This window comes from Typopeltis vanoorti, chromosome 18 (assembly GCF_054136105.1).
Source record: "Typopeltis vanoorti isolate ZY-2024b chromosome 18, IOZ_Tvanoo_1.0, whole genome shotgun sequence".
Taxonomy (NCBI): Eukaryota; Metazoa; Arthropoda; class Arachnida; order Uropygi; family Thelyphonidae; genus Typopeltis; species Typopeltis vanoorti.
In genome coordinates this window covers 48,872,780-48,896,969 of record NC_143566.1, presented here as the reverse complement: position 1 = coordinate 48,896,969, position 24,190 = coordinate 48,872,780, and the positions used below count along the sequence as shown (strand labels likewise).

The 24,190-nt window shown below is 34.8% G+C and overlaps 1 protein-coding gene across 1 annotated transcript; it reads right to left on the bottom strand.

Annotated features, from left to right (window-relative positions):
• Positions 1-8,332: 8,332 nt before the first annotated feature.
• LOC150096643 (15-hydroxyprostaglandin dehydrogenase [NAD(+)]-like) lies at positions 8,333-21,483 on the bottom strand. The gene is made up of 8 exons (XM_090408518.1): positions 21,222-21,483; positions 18,173-18,271; positions 17,954-18,077; positions 17,474-17,580; positions 17,087-17,183; positions 16,663-16,739; positions 14,323-14,468; positions 8,333-8,564 (listed from the first exon to the last, which is right to left on the bottom strand). Exons 2-8 carry the CDS (start codon positions 18,263-18,265, stop codon positions 8,468-8,470), a joined length of 741 nt encoding a protein of 246 aa, XP_090264644.1. The 5' UTR covers positions 18,266-18,271; positions 21,222-21,483; the 3' UTR covers positions 8,333-8,467.
• Positions 21,484-24,190: the final 2,707 nt, after the last annotated feature.

Sequence of the window (24,190 nt, the reverse complement as noted above, 5' to 3'; positions counted from 1 at the left end):
TAATTTTACTCGTTGTGAAAGTTTTTTCGTAGCTCCGATGTAATACTTGGTCTATATCATTCCAAGTCGTGTAGTCTAAACTGTTCGATATGTCATCAAATTACACTTCGCGAGAAAGGATACAACATACTCATACCTGGTATGTTGTATCCTTTCTCTTAATAACACTAACGAAGTCTTGTGATATATTCTTTTTGCTGTTGTAGATTGGATATGCCCTTTTACTACTAAGAACTTCAGGATGATAGCGAAATCTCTACATCTCTTCAGAAAAGTAAGGTGGTTTAGTAACTCAGCTTTTTTGCATTTGTCCTTTTCTAAGCACCGAACTTTATGTTTCATTTGTGAACTTAAATTGTACATATTTGGTCTGATGTATTAAAATAAATAACTTTTATTATTAAAAGACCAGAAGATAAATGATAAAATATATACAAAGAGCCAACAAGTTTCACTAGCCACTGTCTAGCATTTTCAAGGCTGAACTGGTGTGAAAACAAATGCATCAAGTTACATTTCAAACACACACTTTAGTAACTGTTAGGCCGTTACATTTGATCATTCTGTTTGAAGGCGTGCATGTGTTCGAAAGCTTCAGTCAGATACCGGTACATGACCACGTGTTTTGTAGTTATTTGCATATTGTAATTCTGTCGAACTGAGAGAGATGATCTTAGGATCACCTAAAGATGAGGTACCTTTCTTCAAATGTCCTGGAGTACATGAAATTCCATGCACGTGTGGCCTTTCTTACATTGGTCAAACTTCTAGAAGTTTCGAAATAAGACAGAAGGAACATGTGGGGGATGTCAATCATGATAGAATCACCACATCTGGTTTAGCACATCATTTCTCAACATCAAATCACGTTATAGATTGGAAAAACAGTTCTATGCCTTACATCGAGAATGACTACGGACACAGCACTTTCAAAGAAGCAGCTGTGGTACTACGCACAGGCAATAATTTAAATAGCAATCAAGGTATTATTCTTAAAGACATATGGAAAAATCTCATCATCTCTCTCAGTTCGACAGAATTACAATATGCAAAAAACTACACAACACGTGGTCATGTACCGGAATCTGACTGAAGCTTTCCAACACATGCACGCCTTCAAACAGAATGATCAAATGTAACGGCCTAACAGTTACTAAAGTGTATGTTTGAAATGTAACTTGATGCATTTGTTTTCATACCAGTTCAGCCTTGAAAATGCTAGACAGTGGCTAGTGAAACTTGTTGGCTCTTTGTATATTTTATCATTTATCTTCTGGTCTTTTAATAATAAAAGTTATTTATTTATATTATGATTAGATATTATTTGCCAAGCATCCTTCACTTTGCTTACATATTAGAAATCCTTCTTTTTCATCGGCTATGGGTGCAGTTCTGAAAATTTGCTCTGCTAATTGTGGAAGAAATTTGCAGAATTGTTAAGTGACAATTTTTAACATCGATTGGTTTTATTTCATTATAAAAATATAGCAGAATTTGTATGTTTTGCTATTATACATTCTGGTTTTTCATCTTTTTATCTTGCCAAGTTTTGTTAAAGTGTAATGATTTATCTCTAAATGAATCAACTTGGTATAATTATCTTTTCATTTTTATGAACTAGCTAAACCAAATTATAAGCTTTTTCTTCGCAATATCTCGAAATTGTCAAGAATGTAATATCACGATAAAGCTTTTTTGTCTAGCTTCATTTTCACTTTATCAGTCTTTGGTCTAGCCAGTTATACTAATCATACTCTCGGCATTTTATAAATTATGAGATTATAAAGTAATGGTCCATAATTGAAAGTTTATATATATATATATATATACAGTATATATAAAGAGAGAGAGAATAAAAGAATATATATTTAGGCATAAGACTAACATATTTTCCTATGGTTTTCGAAATTATGGTTTCGAAAACTAATCAGGGGAGGGGGTCTGGGTTATAAGGATATATAAGTACCGTAGATTATTATATATGTATATGTCAGTTACAAAACCGTTGACTTATTCTAGATTGGTACAAGAACATGACAAAAAGAAGCGAAACAAACTTACCTGTGGTTGTAATATACGATTTCTACACAGTAACCTAATAAGGAAAGTAACCTCATATATTTGCCTTTTTTCAGCTATCACATGGAAAACAATGTTATCTTTCTCATGATAACAATACGAATCAAAGTGGTTAGATAATATATAATGCGAAATCAAACCCAGTAGATTAAAACAAATCACAAGACTGTAATAAAATAAATATGATGAAATAAAAAAAAGAAATCAGAGCCAAGGATATCACGAATTTTTATATAGCAGTACTCGCATATTTAGCATACTAATAAAAATAACAAGTTTGATCCTTTTAAAACGCAGACGTTTCTCAAGCTTATATAGAAACACTAATATCGTCTTTCAAGTAGAAACGGAATTAGGACCAAGTAACTTGGTCCTAATACCCTAAGGTTTGCTCCAGAACTAAAACCATCTTCTATTATCTCTACCATTTACCCATCAAATGGATGCAAGCGTCTATTCGACGTATTTCACTCACCTCATTCCTTTCTAAAATCATGAAGAAAGTCATATTAGTTTTTCACTGTGTGTATGCATTCCCCATTTCATATCTACATCACATGTCCACCCATGAACATGTTGCGATGAGCAGGTTGCTCTTGACATATCTAAGACATCTGATTAAGTCTAACTAGGGAAATCTTTCCATGGCTGTCTTCCATTCCTTTGAACACTGAGTGGGCAGTTTTCTCTCTCTTCAGATTTCTCCATCAATGCAGGAGTGCTTTGGACTCGGTTATATTGTCTGTTCGGTTTATCTCCTAAACCGAAATGACCTTCTCTCACTGACCTTGCAGTCACCTCTCAAGCTTCAAGAAATGCTATAAGCAGTGCCTCAAATACTGATGCACATGTCGTTCTTTAGTGGGATGAGAACAGCTTAATCATCTCTTCATCCCAAAGCATAGTCTGTATTCTTTCTCACAGAGAAATAGAGCTGAATTCTCCTTCCCTTATTTTTGATACTAGATCTAGATACGATAAGCTCTCTCTTTTTTTGGAGACTGATTTTAATTTCTGGCTTTCCTTGACACCCACACACAAGAATGACATCCATGGTTTCTCCCAGCATCCAAAAATCTTGGTAACGTTTGCCACTCAAGGCAGTAGCTTGTGTGGTGCATACTAATCCCAAATCCCATCCACATTTGAGTGATACATCAAAAAACCTTCCTAAAATGCTCGATGCAGTTCAGAAAAGGCAGTTCGGCTGATCGATAATTTCTCTTACAGAATCACTAGAGACGGTCTTTCCGTCTTTTAAGATGATTGCATCGGCCCTGATCCACTCAATTTACCGACAAAACCTTTTACGATATTTTAGTAACGTCTTTTTACCATCCATCTGCGAGTACAGTGAAGCAATCTATTTCTTCTTCTCATCTTTCATTCCGTCTATCTTTGTTCTCTAGTGGTCTTCCAGAGGATTTTCATGAAGAGATCAGATAACCCATATTCAGTTAGGGCGAGAGAGGGAATATTGCAAAATATTTAAATTATCAATACGCAAATATCAAGTTTACATTGCTTCCAGGTGATTTCTTTATTTTCCCTTCTCAATTTCAATTTAATTTTAAGTTATCTGCAAAGTAACGAATTTTTTCCTATTTACTATATTTTATTCTATCTTTTCTTCATCGTTTATCTATTGATTTCATCAAAGAAGGACAATAACATTTTATCTGTTCATTTTAATCTGCCATTAATTCATTATTACATTATCTTTTCAATTTCATTGATATTCCATTATGTTCTGCCTATGTCTTTCCCAGTGCTTAGTAAAGGCCTCCCCCATTGCTGGAGGGTTGGGTCTACTTTTCCCATGATGATCCACTCCGTACTGGGAGAAGTCTCGCCTAGGGCATGGGAGAACATCCATGCCTAGGAGGGATTCAAACCTGCAGCCTTTCGGTTGGAGAGCGGATACGCTAACCACACGGCCAACCAGTCCGGCTAAGTTTCATTCGTGAGAGTTATTGCGGTAGTTTATTTGCTAGTAGATGTATTCTGGAGCTTAATGTCACTTTAATGTACCTCGAATATTTCACTCCAAGAACTATATTCATAGGTTGGCAATCGCGATCACATGATATCAGCTGATATTCCCGGATTACAGTATTCCACACTGTGATGGTGTCTACAATGCAGTGTTTTATCGAAAAATTGGAAAACTATTTTCCATTAACATTATTTACCATTAACATCAGAAATGCTCGAGCACGTGACACTTTTTTTTTCATCTACTGCACTTCATAAATGTATTCGGAATCCTTTGTTCAGAATGTTTGCTAGTTGTTCGTGTGATTTTTTTTCGTACATTTTAATGATTAATTCCATCCAAGATCATAGGGCTTGCGATTTTCCTGTGACCACTTTCCTAACATTATGCTGGACCATCTATCGCAAGGAAAACTAATATCCACCGTCACATTGATGGCACGGCGGATATTTGCAGACATTCACTGGATGGCTGATAATGTTGGTGTACATTTGTAGCCATAATGTCTGCAAGCCATCTCACAGTCCCTGGTTTGAAGAGGGTTCACTGTCTGTGTCTGTTCCACAGGCATCCGATTGAGATTTGACGAGTTTTTCGGCTATTCAAGATGGGTGATATTGATGTTCCTCCGAACTAATTCTTTATAATGTGAACCTGTCGCCATAGTAAATTTTCGTTCAGAAAACTACGTCTCCTTGTAGAATAGTGCAACATGGCATAATGGTTTTACTCCGAGATGCCTGTGGACCACGCCTATCATTCATTGGTCAATACGCAACAGAGCTCCTATTTCTAATAAAACATACCGTGATACCACTTCCACAAACTTAGATAGTAGAAATATGCACGATGGATCCTCCAAAGCGTTAAATTGTGCTGTGCGCATAGATCAGCAGAATTCCTACTCGCCCAACCATCAGGTACCTTTTTTTTTGCACTCATTTCGCACATAGAGTAACATTTAGTTTTATAAATTCGAAAGTTCTAGTTCTGAATTCGAATGCTCGTAAAATATCATTTCTTCACTGATGGTCATCGCTAAAAGAAGTTACTGATGTATCAATACTACACTTGGACACTAGAGAATATTGTCCCTTCTCTCCTTTCGTTGTTTTTTGACGTCAGATGTTGCAACATTACCTTACCTCTTTGTTAGGTGTTCAATCCATAGTGGTTAAAGTATAGACAGAATCCAACAAGATTACGATACCACTCTGTACACACTTTAAGCACTGTGGGTCTGGAGCATCCATAAAAACGTCTCGTATCCGAGATGGACTCGCCCGACACTGCTACCATAATAGTCATCCCCATTTCGAACGTTACCAAGTGCGTTAGCGTATGGTTCTATACGTGTGTCATTATGGTGCGGTAACTTGCGCTTTTTCTATTCTATATGAGAATAGTCACAATTTTGGGTTCGTTGTGGATCGGATTAACGATTTATTCAAAATGTGATAACAATAAATAAAATTAAAAGAACAAGTGCAAAACGTGCTAAAAATTCTTAATTGTATGCCCTTTAAATTTTACTTATTCTAACTAATACGTTTCAGTTGACATCAACATAAAAAATCTTTGTGCAATGAACATTGAAGAAAACTGTGAGAATTGAGGACGTTCCATTGAATTGTGGTGCTGTCACTGTGAGCAACTTCTATATTTAGTTATATTTATAATGCTGTCTCCTCAGTTATTAATCTTATCTGAGTCGATTGCAACTAACGAAAGAAAGCGACCATTACTGCCTATCATAACTTATCATATGATGTGATATGAAGCTTCTTGAAATAAATGTTTTACTTTTCATCAATTGCACGAGTATATCATGGCTGAAAGTCAGTGCTGTGTTTGTTTTGGAATTCAAGTACGAAATAGTCATTTTGTGATGAGGGTTGTTACACGCACAAAATTTATCACTTCGTCAGCAGTGCTTGTTGGAAAAAAAATTCTTTACTCATCCATAAACCGCATGGCGTTCTTTGGAACGGGGGGAGGCGATATATATATTTTTCCAATTTAAAAATATTTTCTCATCTATCCAATATAGTTATGGTCACATGAATATGCAATAATCGATCTACTCAAACTGATCGCAGCTCTTTCTGTCTCAGTTTCAATATTTATTTGTTTGAAACATTTTGCCTACGTGATGTGTTATCCAGTTCATCATGTGACCTAGAGTAATGTTTTACTTCTTTAGGGCGCGTTGAAGTTGTTCAAAACGATCGTCTAGCCACGTGATAAACTGGATGGGACGTCATGGAAGCAAGATGTCTGAAATAAATAATTCTGATAATTTTAATTAGCAAATAAAATATTGAACTTTTTTATAATAATTTAGAAAATTATTTAATATTGCCGATAACAAGTACATAAAAATTAAACATCCCTTCTTCAGATAATCATTTAAAAATTGAAATAAACAACTACATACTTGCAACAGCTTTAAACTTTTTTTGTGCAGTGATGTACTTGCTTATTTAGTGCACTAATAGTCTAGTTTATTATTATTTTAATGATAATTATTATTACATGACGCCACCATGAAGCTCAAGGACTCATCGCGGGAGGGCACTCAATCCACCGTCTCTAGTACTTAATCCTCCACTTCATTCCATCAGTGGCTTTAACAGGCACTTAAACACCCATAGCATTCCAAGCACCTTTTGGATTTCCTAACCATAATACGAGGATAAGGCGGTTATTCCTATGCCTCCTAAGTATTGTTGTCTGTAAATTGCGTGTGTTCTACTGGCCGGTTTGTCTGTTCTGAGGTACGAAAAACCTGAGTTTCCGATTGAAAAAACCCTCCACCTCCGAATGAGACCGGCTAACTCACCTTTAGTCGAAAGAGACCAGATGAAGGTTCCTCGCGTCACTTACGAGAATCGAACTCAGATGTTTCCGACCAAAGGGCTTCGTCTATACCGACTGAGCTACGGAGACTCTACTTAATCCTCCATCAACATACAATGGTGGTATCCACCATTTCCCCACAACATCATGTACTGCCCGGTAATAATAATATTTTTATCTGTAAATTGTGTGTTCTCTGCCCGATTTGCCTCTATGAGGGATGAAATAAAAAAAAAGAAAGAAACTGCTACCTTCCATATGAGATCAGCTAACTACTTTCAACTGAAAAACGTCCAGATAAAGATTAATTTCATCTAATCTTCCTTTTACCCTCTTTTACCTTGCAGTGTCAAGGGTTTATTAATCATCGGACCTCAAGCCGTTCACAGGATAAGGTGGTTAGCCCTACGATCCGGTATATCCTATGTCCGTAGTGTTGAGTTCTCAAGGCCGGTTTGCCTGCTTTGTGGGAGGAAAAACCCCAGGATAAACTGGGGGAAGAAACCCTGCTGTCCACGCCAAAGACCTGTTAACTTGGCTATGGCTGAGGAAGATCCTTCTGCTCCTCAGGTCACCGACGGGAATCGAACCCAAGACACTCCTTCTCCAGGCATGTGGTTGCGAAGCGCACAGCCACTAGGCTAACCGCGCGGACAGATAATGATTCCTCATAATTAATTAACAAGAAGATTCCATCCTCTGCTCGCTTCGCTCTCCAAATCTCTGACTTGAATGCTTCATATTTTTGGCTGACTTTATGCATGTTTATTTAGTAAAGCAGAATAAGTAACCATAAGTTGAAAAGAAGCAAAGGAAAACGAATGGCGTCAGTTGCAACTCAAGTCTCCTTCGCTAAGAGTTGCTGCAGTATGTACGACCACTCCAGAATAATGTAAAGAAAGGCACTATCTATGAAAGTAAATTATACTTTAAATAGAAAGGATTAAAAATTGTATATGGTGTGAAAATTGTTAAATTACCTGATGACATTCGTAGTGAGTGGGGGAAAGTGTTTTATTAATAATAATAATAATAATAATAATAATAGAGCTTTTAACCATGAGAGAGAGAGAGAGAGAGAGAGAGTGACAAGATAATTCTCATTTATTTTTATTTTTATATTATAGAGACAATCATATAAATGCCAAAATACTCATCAAAATTTTCATTTGTGTACTACCTGTTTGTTGATTATTTTATGGGGGTGATTTATTGCGGGCTTGTGACAATAGGGAAGTCTAAAAATGTGGAAACGATCGTTACTTAATCATTTAGAGGATGTCCCTGTTCTACTTTTTTATATATAGAAATGCCGAGTTTAGATTGCAATATTGGTTTAGATAAAATTCAATTCGTCTTGTTTATGTTGTCAGATCTGAGCCATAAAATAAAGACAACTTTTAAAAGATACGTAAATATTATTTGTTTATTCTCGCTTGTTTTTTTTCCTATCTAAAATACTTTTGTCATTATTTCTCGCCAAGTATTGATTAGTGGCTCATCCAGAAGTGTATGGAACTTCTAAAGATCTTTTTATACATAACTCGTTCCGTCAGCTGTCACACTTAAAACAGAGCCATTTCTTCCTTCTTCCAGAACTTGAATGACTGCTTGGGCTACGACTTCAGGACTGAAAAAAAAAAAAAAAGTTTTTCTTTAAATATAAAAAATTCGAGACTAAATTTAAAACTTTCTTGTAAATCGACAAATATTAATTATATATTAAAATCAGTTATGTATATAAACATCGCAATTCATTCATTTGATGATCCAAAAACTATATTTTGGAAGTCATATTGATGTATTGAGGAATAAACATCGAAATGTGGGTACCTATTTAATACGTAACGCAGCCGTTCGAAGTGCAACTTGAGTTACAATTGTTGTTGGCAAGTCCTTACTTCCAATGGCATCTGCCAGTTCTACATGTTTGCAAATCAACGTGCGTTAGTCTCAACATCTAATAACACTTCTCAGAACAATGTACACGAAGAAGTACAGCTGTGGCGTGGTTTTACCTGTTGGAAACGTTTTTTTTTTTTTTTTCATATATCCTGCAGGCATGTTATACACATAGTGTTTGTCATGCTTTTATTTCAATTTCATATGAAAATCATAAATCAAAAATTTATCCTTGCGCCTAGACTTTCTCAATTCAAAAACTTAACTGTTTTCCCCAAAAAATGAGGAAAAAACAGTTAAGTAATATGTACAGGGTGTCCCAAAATTCACGCAAGAAGTAATTTTGATAGAAAACACAGGTTTTTAATTAAAAATTGTAATTTCTTATTGATTCATAAAGTATACAGTATAGGGTTATTCATGGAATAGCATATCGGGTAAATGGCCTCCACGGCTTTGCTGGCGCATATGCACTCTTTTGTCGAAATTTTCCATGACCGTTTTGCATAAATATGGCTGAATTTCGTTGATACAGCGCTCAATTTCCTCCTTCAAGGCGTGGGTGCTCGTGGGCTTGTTGGCATAAACCTTAGACTTCAAAAAACCCCAAAGAAAAAAAGTCCAACGTTAAGTCACATGATCTGGGCAGATAATTCTGATCACCAAAACGGGAAATTACACGACCAGGAAATGACTCATGCAGTAATTGAATTCTTTCTCGGGCTGTATGACATGTGGCGCCGTCTTGTTGAAACCACATGTCTTCCACATCCATATCTTGCAATTTAGGCACAAAAAACTGGATTATCATGTCGCGATAGCGAGCACCATTAACTGTTATTGCCTTACCAGCCGCATTTTCGAAGAAGAATGGACCGATGATGCCTCCAGCCCAAAATCCGCACCAAACAGTGACACGTTGTGGATGCATTTGTTTCTCAACAATCACGCGTGGATTTTCTGAACCCCAAATGCGACAATTTTGTCGATTAACGAAAATATCAAGATGAAAATGAGCCTCATCGCTGAAGATGATTTTGTTTTGAAAAATAAGCATCCACTTGTTGTTGTTCCATAATCCATTCAACGAACTCTCTTCGCTGTGTGTGGTCATTTTTAATAACCCTGAACTGTCAGCTGTCACGCTGTCTTTTTTTTCTCGTTGGCAACACTTTACCGCACAAATTGGCGCTAAGTTTAAATCTTGCGTGAATTTTGGGACACCCTGTACAAACGTTTTATGTTTTCAATTTGTTATTTACAGAGCTTTCTTTGTCCATGGACACCCTGAAGAATGGATTTGTATTCTCTGTAAACAAAAATCTTTCATTTTTTTTAAAGAATTTGAAGATTTTTGTGCATACAACTTTCTAATAAGCTGTAAGCAAAATAATAGCTTTCAGTTCGAGGTTTTCAAATGATAATATTGCTTCGCAACATATTCAAATTGAATGTTTATTTAAATCTAACCTATCTTCAGAAATTTTAGGATATACATTTAAAGATCATGTTAAGTGACCTGAGTTAAACTACTGCAATTCTTCACATTAATAAAATAATGTTTTTTCTTCAGTTTAAGTCGTATAAAGGACTCTTTGTAGAACGAGATGTCATTTGAATAAGGTGCTAGTGTATAATGTTGTGATGGTCCGATTTTTCTTCTGAGTTGATGGTTAATGTCTCGGAAATGCCACAAATAAACACATTCCTCACATTTTAATTATTTGTTCATATTCCCACATTTTATACATAGATAGCTAAACCTCTAATAAAATCAGATTTAAGTTAGCATGCTTGTATTAACCGAGAAAAGTCGGTGGAATTATTTCAGCCGATGCGACTCTGAAATCGTGGCTGTTTCGTTTTAGATGGTTTCTTTGTTTGGGATTTATGCACGAAGCAGCTAAGACCATAAGAGCAGTGTATTATGCCTGTAAATTGCTGGGAAAGCAGAGGAAGAAGAGTTCATTTTAAGATAAGGATAAAGTTGACTTTTTAGTGAAGGTCAGGAACTGGTTGAGTGCGGTCTTTCTTAATGTAGATGGCCTAAATAAGGATGTGAGAGAATTCCAGTGAAAGTGCCAACGTACATCTGATCAAATAGCTAAAAAGTACTTAACTTCTTGACTACCCCCCCCCTCATCCACTCCTCATCTTCCATTCCTAATAATAACATTATAAATAAACACCTCTTGTTAAAAATGCTGCCATAGAACTTAAAGCCAGACGTCAGTGTCTGGTATAGCATGGCACTACGGCCAGGTAAACTGTTTGACCTTCTCGTTCGGTCCTTAAAACGTAGTATGAAAAAAACGATGGAGCAAAAGAAGACATATAAACTCTCGACCCTAAATCTTGAAGAAATTTAAAATATATATTTGTTTTTTAATACTACAGGATTTTAATTCTGTTTTTAATACTATAATACAATAATTTTAGACATTATTTTTATGGCTATTTAGCCTTTTTTTTTGTTGTTATTTAGGAGCACCCTTTTTTATATGGCTGTCTTTTTTTTCAGTGGCATACCGGCGTATGGCGATATACCTTCATTGCTGAAGGAAGGAAGTATGCCTGAACGGAAGGTGGGGAAGTTCGGAAAAGTGGGGTGTTTGAGAGATGTGGAAGAATTATTGGTGAGGCAAAATGTATGCGAACTTTTTTGAAAAACCCGGGGTTTTTTTTTAATTATTAAAGGTGGGCAGAGAATACTTTGGGATGGGTGAACATAGAAATTTTTCGGGAAGGAGAAGAATATTATGGGATAAGATCAGGGGTGGGAGAACGGGGTGAGAGCCGTTTCGACAGTGCGTCGTCTTCAGAGCTCGTGGGGAAAGTGGAGGCTATGTCATGCCGGCTTTGTGTATCTGTGCTGTATTCCATTGGTCGGAGTTGTGACCTAATTTTTATGTTGTGGAGCTTCCAACACTCGGAAATTAAGTAGGGTCTGTGGACGTTGATTGAGTTTTCGTCATATTTTATGGCTATCGTTTCAGATATTCTAAGTATTGTTTCGTTTTCCTGTATGTCTACTATTATGACCCTGTCGATTTGTGGGATATGTTTCTGTTCAAGGGCGTGGACAGCTATTTCTGTTTTTCCTGTATATTGTATTCTGTTTTTCTTTTGGTTGTTGCGTTTTTTATTGTTTAAATGTTCTGGAATTGGGATGTTACAGTCACGGAAGTGTTCGTAGTCTTGACCACAAAGATCTGATAGTAGAACCTGTGTAGGTGACATCACAATCTTATTGGCAAGGAAATTTGTAAACCACATTGTGGTGTTCTAGTATTTCTTTGTGTGTGTGTGTGAGAGAGAGAGAGAGAGAGAGAGAGATTTACTAGGTTTTTAGAAGTGTTGCCAGTTTTCGGTTTGTGGTGAACACCAACTTATAGTCGGTGTGGTTGAAAATATATTTGTAGGCTTTGTATGTGTTCTGGATGTATGGCAGTTTGATGAGTTTTTGTGTTGGGAAGTTTGTTTTGGGTGTTGGATTGTATTGACGTGTTTTTGCTGTTTTGTTGGCGTAATTTATCAGCTGTGTTCGGTAATTTCAATTTTTAAAAATCTGTTAATTTCATCTCAGTGTTGAGATAATTGTGTGTAGTCGAAGACTTGTAAGCATTTATAAACTATGCTAGGATGACTGATTTCTTAATAGAATAAGGATGGTATGAGCTGAAGAGGAGGTAGTTTGTGGAATATTTTTGTGGCTATTTTGTTGTTTGTTCTAATTAATGTTAGGTTAAGGAAAAAGATGGATTTTTCATGTTCTGTTTCTATGGCGAATTTTAGTCTGTTACTGAAGTCGCTAAGGGATGTTTGTAAAGTGGTGATGTATATTAGTTCTCCAATGCATGGAATATCGTCCACGTATCGGCCATAAAAGGTGATGCGTCGGGGAAGAGGGATGAGTATGTGCGATTCTGTGTGTGATAGAAATAATTCAGCTAATTGTCCGCTGATATTTTGGCCCATAGGGAGTCCGAAAATTTGGATATAAAAATTAAAGAAATTTGCTGAAATTACTAATTTGATTAGGTTTATGATATCGCTGGGCGTTCATTTTGTTCGTGACCCTAGGGTGTGGTCATCTGTGAGTAGTGTGTGTACGATGTCTAATGTTCTGGGGACGTCTACGTTAGTGTTTAGCGAAGTTGCGTCTAACGAAGTGAGGACGTCTTCGTGGCATAGAGTTAGGTTTTTATTTTTTGGAAAAGGTCGTCTGTGTTTTTTATCATAGATTTGGACTTGGCAAATAATGGTTTAAGTAGTTTGGCTACGAATTTCGATAAGGGTAATTTGGTGGTGTTTTTGTATGAGACTATTGGGCGTACGGGTAACCGTCTTTATGGGTTTTAATTTGTCCGAACATAGAAGGGGTACGTGTGGTGCGCGTGTTGTGTTTTTCATTGTTATTTTGTCTATCTTGTTTTGATTTTTTAGAACGTGTAGGATGCTGTTAATTTGTTTTATGAGGCCGGTGGATGTTTATTGTGGTTGACGTAAAATAGGACAAAAACTCAATAAACGTCCACCGGCCCTACATAATTTCCGAAAGTTGGAAGCTCCATAACATAAAAATTAGGTCACGACTCCGACCAATGGAATACAACACAGATACACCAAAAACAGAAACACCAAGCCGGCATGACATAGCCTCCACTTCCCCCACAAGCTCCGAAGACGACGCACTGTCGAAACGCCTCCCACCCCTGATCTTATCCCATAATATCCTTCTTCTTTCCATAAAATTTCTATGTTCACCCCCATCCCAAAGTATTCTCTGCCTACCTTTTTAATAATTTAAAAAATATAAAAAAACCCAGGTTTTTCAAAAAAAAAAAAAAAAAAAGTTCGCATACCTCTTGCCTCACCAATAATTCTCCCACATCTCTCAAACCCCACTTTTCCGATCCCCTTCCATTCAGACTTCGTTTCTTCAGCAATGAATGTACATCGCCATACGTCGGGATGCCACTGAAATTTTCCACTGATGTTCATATAAAACATTACTGATGATATGAACATCAGTAATGCCCTAAAAGTTGATTAAAAAGCCAATGACATTATAAAAAAAGGGGGTTCTTCTAAACCAAAATTGGCTAAATAGCCATAAAAATAATATTCACTTAGAAGAGTACCATGGAAATTTTCTCAGAAATAATACCTATAATTTTAGACGTTCAAGACTAAAAATATGTTCATTAAAAAAACTGTAGCATATTATAAAACAAAATTTAAATATTTTCCTTCCCCACGCGCTTTCTTTAATTTTCCTTCCAAATAAAGTAGGTGTTTGCTCTGCTAGTGACGTTGTGAGATTCAAAATTAGAATAGTGGATTGAATGATTAATTTACGGATTGTAAAATAGTTAGGAATAAAATCAAAGGAGTTTAGTGACATTTGAAAATGCTTTTACATTTTTATTACAGAGAAATTAATTTAATGTATTTCAAAAAAAAAAAGTTAAAATTGTACTTACTCTATTGGTGTAACGGTATCAACAAATTTTTTACATTCTTCTGGGAACAGAGAATTTTGTGGCATTTTATAAAACTGCCTCGTTGTAACCGCACTGGGGCATAAAGCATACACAGACACCCTACTCTTTTCAAAGTATAGGAAGTTCTGAAAGATGTGAAACTACATTAATAATAACCATTTCTAAAATGGCTGACTCAAGTCAAAGCATTTTTAAAACTCAATTTCAGTTTATATCTTAAAATTACGTGTGTATGTACAGAATGTTACTATAGTAATGCATTCACGAATTTACTTGTTCTGAACAGATCAACAATGTGATATCATTAAAATACAACGAAGCAAAACTTACGAACAAGCTACATAAATTGTATTACAGTATTACATTGTTTTTAAAAACTTTATACAGTATGTGATTTGTTTAAACAAATGTAACAGTAGAGCAGTTAGCCAAACAGTTTTGGATTCTGAATAAAAACAGAATTTCCAGTCCAGTCCGGCAATAACTTGTGTACAGAAAAAACAAATTTAATGTTTGTAAAATGTATTACAATCATAAAAATAGAGATCATTAATTGGATAGAGGTGTATAGCGATATTTTTCCAACCTAGGTCCTATTGGACAAAAGAGTCATTCTGAAATAAATTACTTATTTATTCATTCAACCATATATGGATTCCAAGACAATTCATTTTTGTCCTATTAGGAATACATTTAGAACTTCTAAGTCTCAATACAACTTGAGACTTAGAAGCCTCTCATGTGGAAGCGATATAGATCTTAAGGATTCAGATAGAATAAGTTAGAATAATGAAATCAGTTTAACTTCCTTAAAAGTTGAAGAGCTGGCTTTACCCACTTTTTAACTGACAGACGATTTCTTGACATTCAAACCAGTAGCATAGCTACTTTTTGGCGGCCTTAACAAATTGGGAGTTATAGGCTTTTTGTAGTATGACAATGTTCGTGATTGGTAAAATATTCTGTTTGTGGAGGCCTTGGCAAACTGTTGTCCTTGGCAACTGTTTCAATGTCGTAGGTTTCCTACACTACTGACTCAAACTAACGAATGTTACCAACTCGAACGAGGCTGTTTTGTATGTTTTGCATATGCATGGCTTTATGAACTTCCGGATTTATTGATTTATTTTATTTTATTATTATTTTATTTTTTGCATGCACTCTCGGTGAGTAAAAATTGACTTCTTCTTGTTCATACTGATTATATTCTAAAGTTAGGACAGACTGCTTTAAAATAACCTTACTAGTCCTATGTAGCAGTGCAGATCGTAAAACCCATTGAAAGTAATAATGAAATATATTATTTGGAATTACAGCCGAAGCAGCTGCGATGCTAGTGTGTTGTCTGCTAATCGTGTGTGTTCTGGCCAGTTTGTAGTTTTTTGCACGAAGAAAAACCGAATTTCTGGGGGAAACCCTCCTCCACTTCTCCCCCCCCACACACACACACACATGAGAACGTTTAACTCACCTTTAGATAAAAAAAAAACTCTTATAAAGATTCTTCCCCTCTTAAATGAGGGGAAGAATCTACGTAGGCTCAGCACATAGAGGAGACTCACACTTCGAAAGTTTTATTATAGAATGCTATTGCAGTGACTTAACCGTTCATAGCATTAGTAAAAAGACTGCGTCATCCAAAATCAACTGTAAGCAACATGATCAGCCGGTGGGAATGCCTGGATGTTACCTCAACCCAGAAACACAAAGGAAGACTCTAGAAGCTACTACCAAGTGACCAAAAAGTGCAGGAGAGGGTAGTTCAGAAATCTTTTCATTCCGAATGTGGAAATAATAATAGAAAAGTTCAAAAAGTCTAGACGGATTCAGATTATTAATAGGACACTATGAAGTTTTATGTCTTCATTTTTTGAAAGGGCAGCTGCATATAAGCCGAGACATCAACCATAACCAACGGTGTGCAGACTACACTGGTGAAAGAATATCTTGAATGGTTTGTAGAGTTGAAAGTTCGTGATAAATCATTCTACATCCTTTCTGATTAGGACCAGTGTAGATGCAGTGAATGCCTGAGGAACACCTTATACCCGAATGCATCGTACCAATTGTAAATGTGGGTGGCGAAGGTGTAATGGTCTAGAACTGTTTCTCCGGATATTGGATCTTTGGTTTCAGTGCTGAAAGGATGTGCGTCGACAGATAGGCAACACTTTCGATTACGCAATACTTTTTACATTATGAGAGTTTTAGGGAATATACTCATGTCTCTTTTAGCACTAACATAATAACAATAGGACTTAAAACACTGCAATTTAATCTGTTACTAAATTATACTCTGGGAATGTTCGTTTTACTCACCCCAATACTCCGAGTTAATCCAACCACTCCATACTTCGTGGCAGAATACAACGGCATGTAAATTAAAGGCTGGACACCTAAAATGATTTTTAAAATAAATTCATGAAATAATAACAACTAACAGTTATATTGATTGATTAATCCAGGGTTGTGTAATAGGTATGAAGCATATTTTCCCCTACGCAAACACCATTACACTTATCTGGATTAAACAATGGCTTATCTTATGGATACGATACAATGGGATAGAAGTTAAATAGATTATAAGGTATTGTAAACACACGTGGTTTGTTCACGCTATTGAAGATCATTAATTAAACAAATAAAAAATCTTGAAGCGGTTATAGGAATTAGATTACTTCAATGTTTCAGTTTGTGAGTTATGCTGGCGCAGAAATCACGAACAAATGTGGCATTACGATACCTGCCATGGAAGCGATGTTTATAATGGATCCACCACGTCCTTCTTTATCTTTACCCATGAAACGAAATCCCAAAAAGCAACCGTGGATACAGCCAGCCTGTAAAGATACAATTTCAAAGTAATATTAAATTTGTATCGCATAAAATGTAAATAGCTCGGAAAAACAATGGATTGTGAACTTCCCATTGTAACTGCTGGATATTAAAGATATAAAAAGCATAATATTATGGCTATCAATAATGATTTTTGACAACTTTTAAAACAAGCACGTCGGAGAAAAATTCCAGTTTGTAAGTTTATCTTATTCAGTTCTACTTTATAATGAAATATAACAATTTTCAGAAAAACTCCTGAAGAAGCAAGAACGATAAATTAATTAGTACTTACCAAATTGACGTCAATCATTTTCCTCCAGTTACTTTCACCAAATACTCCCGCATTATTAACTACAATATCTATTCTTCCCAGTTTTGCAAGCGTGTATATGAAAGCATCTGCAATTAAGATATTCATTCCATTAAAATAATTATACGTTTGGGGTTGTTAATTAAGCTCTCAAGTATATTTAGTATAGATTTTTGAATTAGTGATACTAAATACTGTATATTTAGCATCGCTGGAATGTATCTTTATGTTAGAAAATCTTGGGATTAGAAAAAATTTACGATTATCTTTGAAATAAAGATGAAAATCTGGGAATAGGTGGGGGGGGGCCTTAGTAATGTTTTACATTCACTGTAACAGAAAATTGTAATAGGATGAAATTGAACTTGTGATGTAGTCGCATCTATGATGCAGTCACATTTCATTTACTTGAAATGTGATTTAAGGTAATATTAGAAATTACCTTAAATTTGTCTTTTTTACCTTCAAATTCTTTTTCTGAGGACACATCACATTTCTTAAAAATTGCAGTTCCTCTGCCGTGGGTGGCATTTAATGCTGCCATAACGGCCTCTCCGTCAGAAACGGCGACGTCCAATATACATATCTGAAAAACAAAAGTTATTGAATTACATAAATGTATATGTAACATGTTAAATTGGGTTCGTATAGATATTTGATGTACATTATGTAATCGCCTACCTTACAGCCTCTCCAAGCGAGTGTCTCGCAAATAGCTTTCCCGACGCCATTAGCGCCCCCTGTTACGATGCAGACTTTTTCTTTTAATTCCATTAGTATCTGTGATGAAGAAACAAAAATGAACAACAAAGTCTATTGGTTAAATTCAAAAAACAAATAAATAATACTGAAATGGATATATTTTAAATTATTTGAACAAATACAGTTGGTACTCGTTATCTAAGATTTCATTCGTCATCATCTGTTCATTGGACACCCATATGATGCCGTATGGTCACTCCGATGCTCGGCGATGTGCCACACCAGGCCTCGCCATGTAGTCCTGTTGTATGCTTTTCTGGAAGTTTCAATTCTCTGAAGATCAGTCACTCCACACACACACACACAATTCATCCATCACATTGACCGTCTGCCCCTTCTTCTTTTTCCAGGAACTTTACCTTCTATTACTGTTTTGAGAAGTCCTCCATCTTCTCAATGTGTCCAAGTATACGATATCCTCAACATCCTTCTGTAACACTGCATCTCAGAAGCAGCTATCCTTTTGTCATCTGACTTCTTTAAGTTCCAAGTCTCACATCTATAAGGTGCAGTTAGAAAAACAACTGTATCCAAAATCCTCAACTTTGTTCCCATGGAGATAGCTCCATCCTTCCAGATATTAGACAAGTCTCTGACTATTGTTTTAGCCATTCCTAATCTTCTTCTGACGTCTTCTGAACAGCAATTCGTGGCATTAATAATGGATCCCAAGTATTTAAACTTGCTGACTTCCTCAGTTCTTTCTCCATTAAGGTACACTTGTTTCTCAAGAGCTTCTCTGTTTATATTTCCTATGTGTCTTGCTAGGATTGAGTTGAAGTCCTCTGTTATTACTGATCTTCTTAACTTTATTAAGAATTTGTCCTAGTTCTTCCTTGTCATTATAGAGGAGTACGGTGTCATCAGCATACCTCAGATTAGTGATCAATGTACCACTTATCCTAATTCCTGTCTTTAGCTCATCCAATGCTTCACGCATGATGGCCTCAGCATATATACTAAACAAGTGATGAGAAAGTAAACATCCTTGCCTAACTCCCTTTCCAATCTGAAGCCAATCAGTTAATCCAACACCTGTTCTTACCGTGGCTTCTTACTCCCTGTACAAAATTTCATTAAGTGGCCTTAATTATAATAAATGTTTGAAAGAAGCAAGGCCCGATAGGCAGAGCATTTGAAATTGGCGAGAAATTTCAGAATTTTAACTTTAATGTATATCAATAAGATATTAGTAATTTATAATATTTATTTTACTATCTTTAGATTATTATACCTTAGTGATCTCTCTCTACAGAATGCTCAGTCATTCCATGTGAGAGATAAACCAGAATATCAGGTTCTTTGTATAATTTCATTCTACATCTTCATTTTAATCCTGAGCATTAATTACATGTAAGCTTAATTATTGGGATATTTTAGAAAAATATCAAAATAATAATAATAAAACAACATTCTGACTTAAACAGTTACATATGAAGTGAAACCTGTTCTACATGTTTCGTATATTTACGAAATTTTGAGAAATATTAGTTATTTCTCAAAATTTTAATTCTCTTTATTTTGTTATATCTTTTTTTTTTGTTTATTTCTGAAACTTATAATCCAGTTTTAAGTATTAGTTCGGTGGCAGTGCACACATTTTTAGAATTAAATTTTGCTCATGTGTAATCTATAACTATCAATTGTATACGAATGTCTAAACTGGCATTTCAGAATAAATGAAGCCCCAGTCAGTGTTGTTAAGAGCTTTTATCACTTTATAATAAAAGCAATGTTGATCTAACAAGCCACATTTTGATTAAATTAAAAAAAAAAAAAAAACGCGAGAATTTTTTTTTGTTCCATAACTCTCTTAAGCCTGCTCTCATACCTGTCACAATCTTCCCCCTCTTCCCCCCCCCCAAAAAAAGGGAATTTGTGAACAAATCCTAGGATTCTACCGTTATCGTAATAAGGGTGAACTTAACACGCTAACTGGCAAATGAATGTGCAAGTAATTTCTTTATCTTTCCGATATCTGCTCTTACTAGATGCTGATCTAATCTCGTCACCATGTCTATAAAACAGTCTAGACCTTCATAGACTTTGTTAAAAATTTGGATTATTAATATTTTTAATTATATGTAATTAGTTCAGAGTAGAATTTTTCTTTAATATTAATAAATAATTTATAAAATTTGATATTATTGGTTTGTTTTGTTTTTTGTCTACTGCCTTTACTAGTTTTTATTTTACTGAATATTTAAATTGTATTAAAAAATTACTTATATTTAGATGACAAGTTATGTCATCTAAATGTATTTCAGAATACTTTACTTGAGTTGACCTTTGAAACATCTAATATCGCTTCTGGAATTTAAAAAAAAAAAAAAAAAAAAAAAAACAATTGTGAAAATAGCACGGTTTATTAATAGCACTTTAATTATGCCTATAGTAGCTGGGATATATACAGAGAATAAATATCATCCCCAAACTTGACGAGCTTGAACTGTCTCAGAATTATTTAGGGAAACAGCTGCATAAATGATTTATTTAATACATTAATATTATTAATTGAATGCTTTGTTATCAAAAAAAAAATAATAATAATAACAATAAAGGAAACAAGGTGGCGTTATATAACATCCTACGTCGTCTGCATATTTCTTTGTACTTATTGACACAGAACGATTATAAATAATAGTGGGAAAACACTAAAATTATTTATAAGAAGATATCAATAAGAAAATAACGAAATAAAAATTATTTACAAAAGTTTGAGTAAAACGCATGTAATCTACGCTAACTTCAATGCTCCGCAAAATAACTGCTGGCGCTACTTTGTATATGGCCATGAAAAACAACAGATAATTTTTCTTGCACTATTCTGTCTTCATTTAGACACTTTTGATTAAATGAAACTTAAAGAGTTTTTATGGTACGAAATGGAAAGCATTTTATCACGAGGCATCATTAATAATTAATTATTTACACTAAAAGAGTTCAATATAAAAGCATTTCAGCTTACCCTTCCTTTAATGGCAATAAGCCAGAACAGCTACCACGTTTCTGGATGGCGTTTGATTGCATGAAACAGTCGTTGGGTCAAGGCTTACTAGAGATCAAGAGCATTAGTTAAGTAGTGCAGGAACTAAACACAGTTGCGAAAATTAGAAAAATCGAAAGGAGAAAAAAAAAGTGCATCTGTTTTAAATACAAATAATCTAAGACACGAAAAAGTATCAATCTGTCATGATAATATTAACAACTGCAAATTATTTATAGAATGAAGTGTCTCTTTCGTCAGCTATCTCTTCATCGTAATTGACTGTGAACTTCCTGTTCCTACTCAGATGATATTAGACCGCTCATGCGAGACACTCTCTTAAAAGTTTCCTAATGTTTCTTTCGCTTATGTTTTATTCAGTTTTATTTCAGCTCACAAAGGAAAGTTGAAGTATTTGGTATTCATGAACAGTGCTTTCCAAAGTGATTTTTTTTTCATTTACAGATATGATAACTATATGTTATTTCGACGTAATATCTAGTAAGCGTAAAAATAATATATATATATATATATATATATATATGTGTGTGTGTGTGTGTGTGTGTGTGTGTGTGTGTGTGTGTGTGTGTGTGTGTGTGTGTGTGTGTGTGTGTGTGTGTGTGTGACTACTAATATTAACTCGGAGTTGGGATATGTTCATTTTTTATATAAACTGACTAAAAATCCGAGAATTATAACAAATTGAGATTTATTTGATACGCAACATGTTTCGTCGGGATTGACTTCATCAGGCGTTACATAGAAAGCTATTAAAAGACACTGAAAAAAACATTGAGACACTCTAAAGCTATAAAATTATAAAGCTATAAATTCGACTGTAAATTACAGTTATTATGAACTTGAGCTATAGTCCCTGTTAAAGTTCTATTGTTGTACACTTGTGCGTGTGTGGAACCACGCGATCTCCAGTATCTGATAGCAGAGCTGAAAGAGTCAGGCAAATTATAGCTGTGATTATTGTTCATATGAAGAGGGTCCAAGGTGATTTCTTTTGACTCGACAATGCGGCGTTTTGCCTCATCGTGGCAAATGTGCAGGTTTGAAGTTGTTGTCCAATTTACTTCATGTTGGCGGCTTTCGTTATTTGTGTTTATTGAAAACAGGACATGGCCTGATAGGGCAGTTGCTCTGGTTCTCTTGTAAGCAATGTCTCTCTGGTGTTCCTCGAGACGTAGGAGGATAGATTTCTCCGTTTGGCCATAGTAAGGTTTTCCGCACTCACATGTGATTTTGTATACACCTGGAAATTGTAGAAGGTTGTGAGTTTCTTTGTAATTGCTGAAACTTGATCTTATTTTTGGAAGAGTCGAGAAGCACGTTTGTATGTTGAATTTCTTTAAGATTCTACTCAGTTTTTTGGATAGTGTGCTGATATATGGCAAGGATATATAACCTTTGGAGTCGTCGTTCTGTGTCTCTACTTTGCTACGTTGACGGTGGGATAATTGTTTGTTGATACTTTTTAAAGAGTAGCCATTGCTTTTAAAGGTTCATTTAAGATGTTGTAGTTCTTTTTTTTTTTTTTTTTAGTTCTTCATTTGACAGTACAGATCTTGCACGATTCACTAGATATAATACCCAACTTCTGCGCTGGATGGTGATGTGAGGACGCATTTAGATATCTGTCCGTGTGTGTCGGCTTTCTAAATATATATATATGTTAATAATAATAATCCATAATATTTTTTTAAAATTGTAATAAATTTAAGTATTTGAAATTATGTTACAATTATATCAAATAATTTAACATTATTTACTAAAATAATTATTATTATATACAAAATTTGATTTTTTATTTTATTTTATTTTATTTTTTTTTTTTTGCTTACTTATAAAAAAGACAACTTTGGTATTTGGGATTCAGGCATAATAAGTCACTTGAACTTTCTCCTGACATCGTTTTTTTTTTTTTTTTTTTTTAAATCGTCAGCATATCACTGCATCATAGCGAGATCGTCTTGTATAACGGAAAAGAACGTATATTTCTCTCCAAAATCTTTAACTTGATTTTCTTTTTTATTGTTTCATACGATAGTATTATATATAGCAATCTTTTACTTAATTTTGTTTAATATAGGAAGTTTTCTTTATAATTTTTGAAATTGTATGAATACTAAAAAAAAAAAAAAAAAAGTTAGTCATTATCTTATCTTCTAGACCAGCGCTTCCCAAACTGTGGGCCGCGGCCCCCTTCGGGGCCGTTAGTTTTGCTGAGGGGGCCGTGAAATAATGAAAACAAATTTAAAATGTTTTAAGACTAAGTGTGCCATGTCAAATGTCTATATAAGATGCTAAAAATGTAATATTTGCATTTGATTTTTGCGATATTCGCTTTGTACGTTTTGTATTGAATATAAATACAATAAATATTATAATAATATATGTCTGTATTATGATTTATTTTTCGATGGGGGCCGTGAAATATTTTAATTTTTCCAAGGGGGCCTTTATACCCATAAGTTTGGGAAGCACTGTTCTAGACGTTGCTTTGTTGGGTAATCTTTCAACAGTGCCTATACTCTGCTGACATCTAGTGTCCTAAAGTTCAGTTAATCTGAAAGAAAACAGATTATAATATAGTAATATAATAATATGATACTAATACAAATAATATAAGAATAATATAATGAAGCTTATTAGCTCTTTATACTTAAGTCAAATAATATAATATAATAATAAATACTAGAATATAAGCCTTAATATACTAGTACCATAACTGAGCAGAAAGTGAAGGAGAAAAAAATTATTAAGATTAAATTTAAAGAACTAGATTGCTGCAGTCATATCAGAAGTCCTACAACTTATTAAGATGGGTGCCATGGCTGTTTGTTCCTCACATTGTGGTGTCCGTTGATTTTTCCAAGAAATGTATCTGCGGAGAGCCCTTGCTATTTGGGTAGACTGGCCACTCTACGGTGGTTATTCTAAAC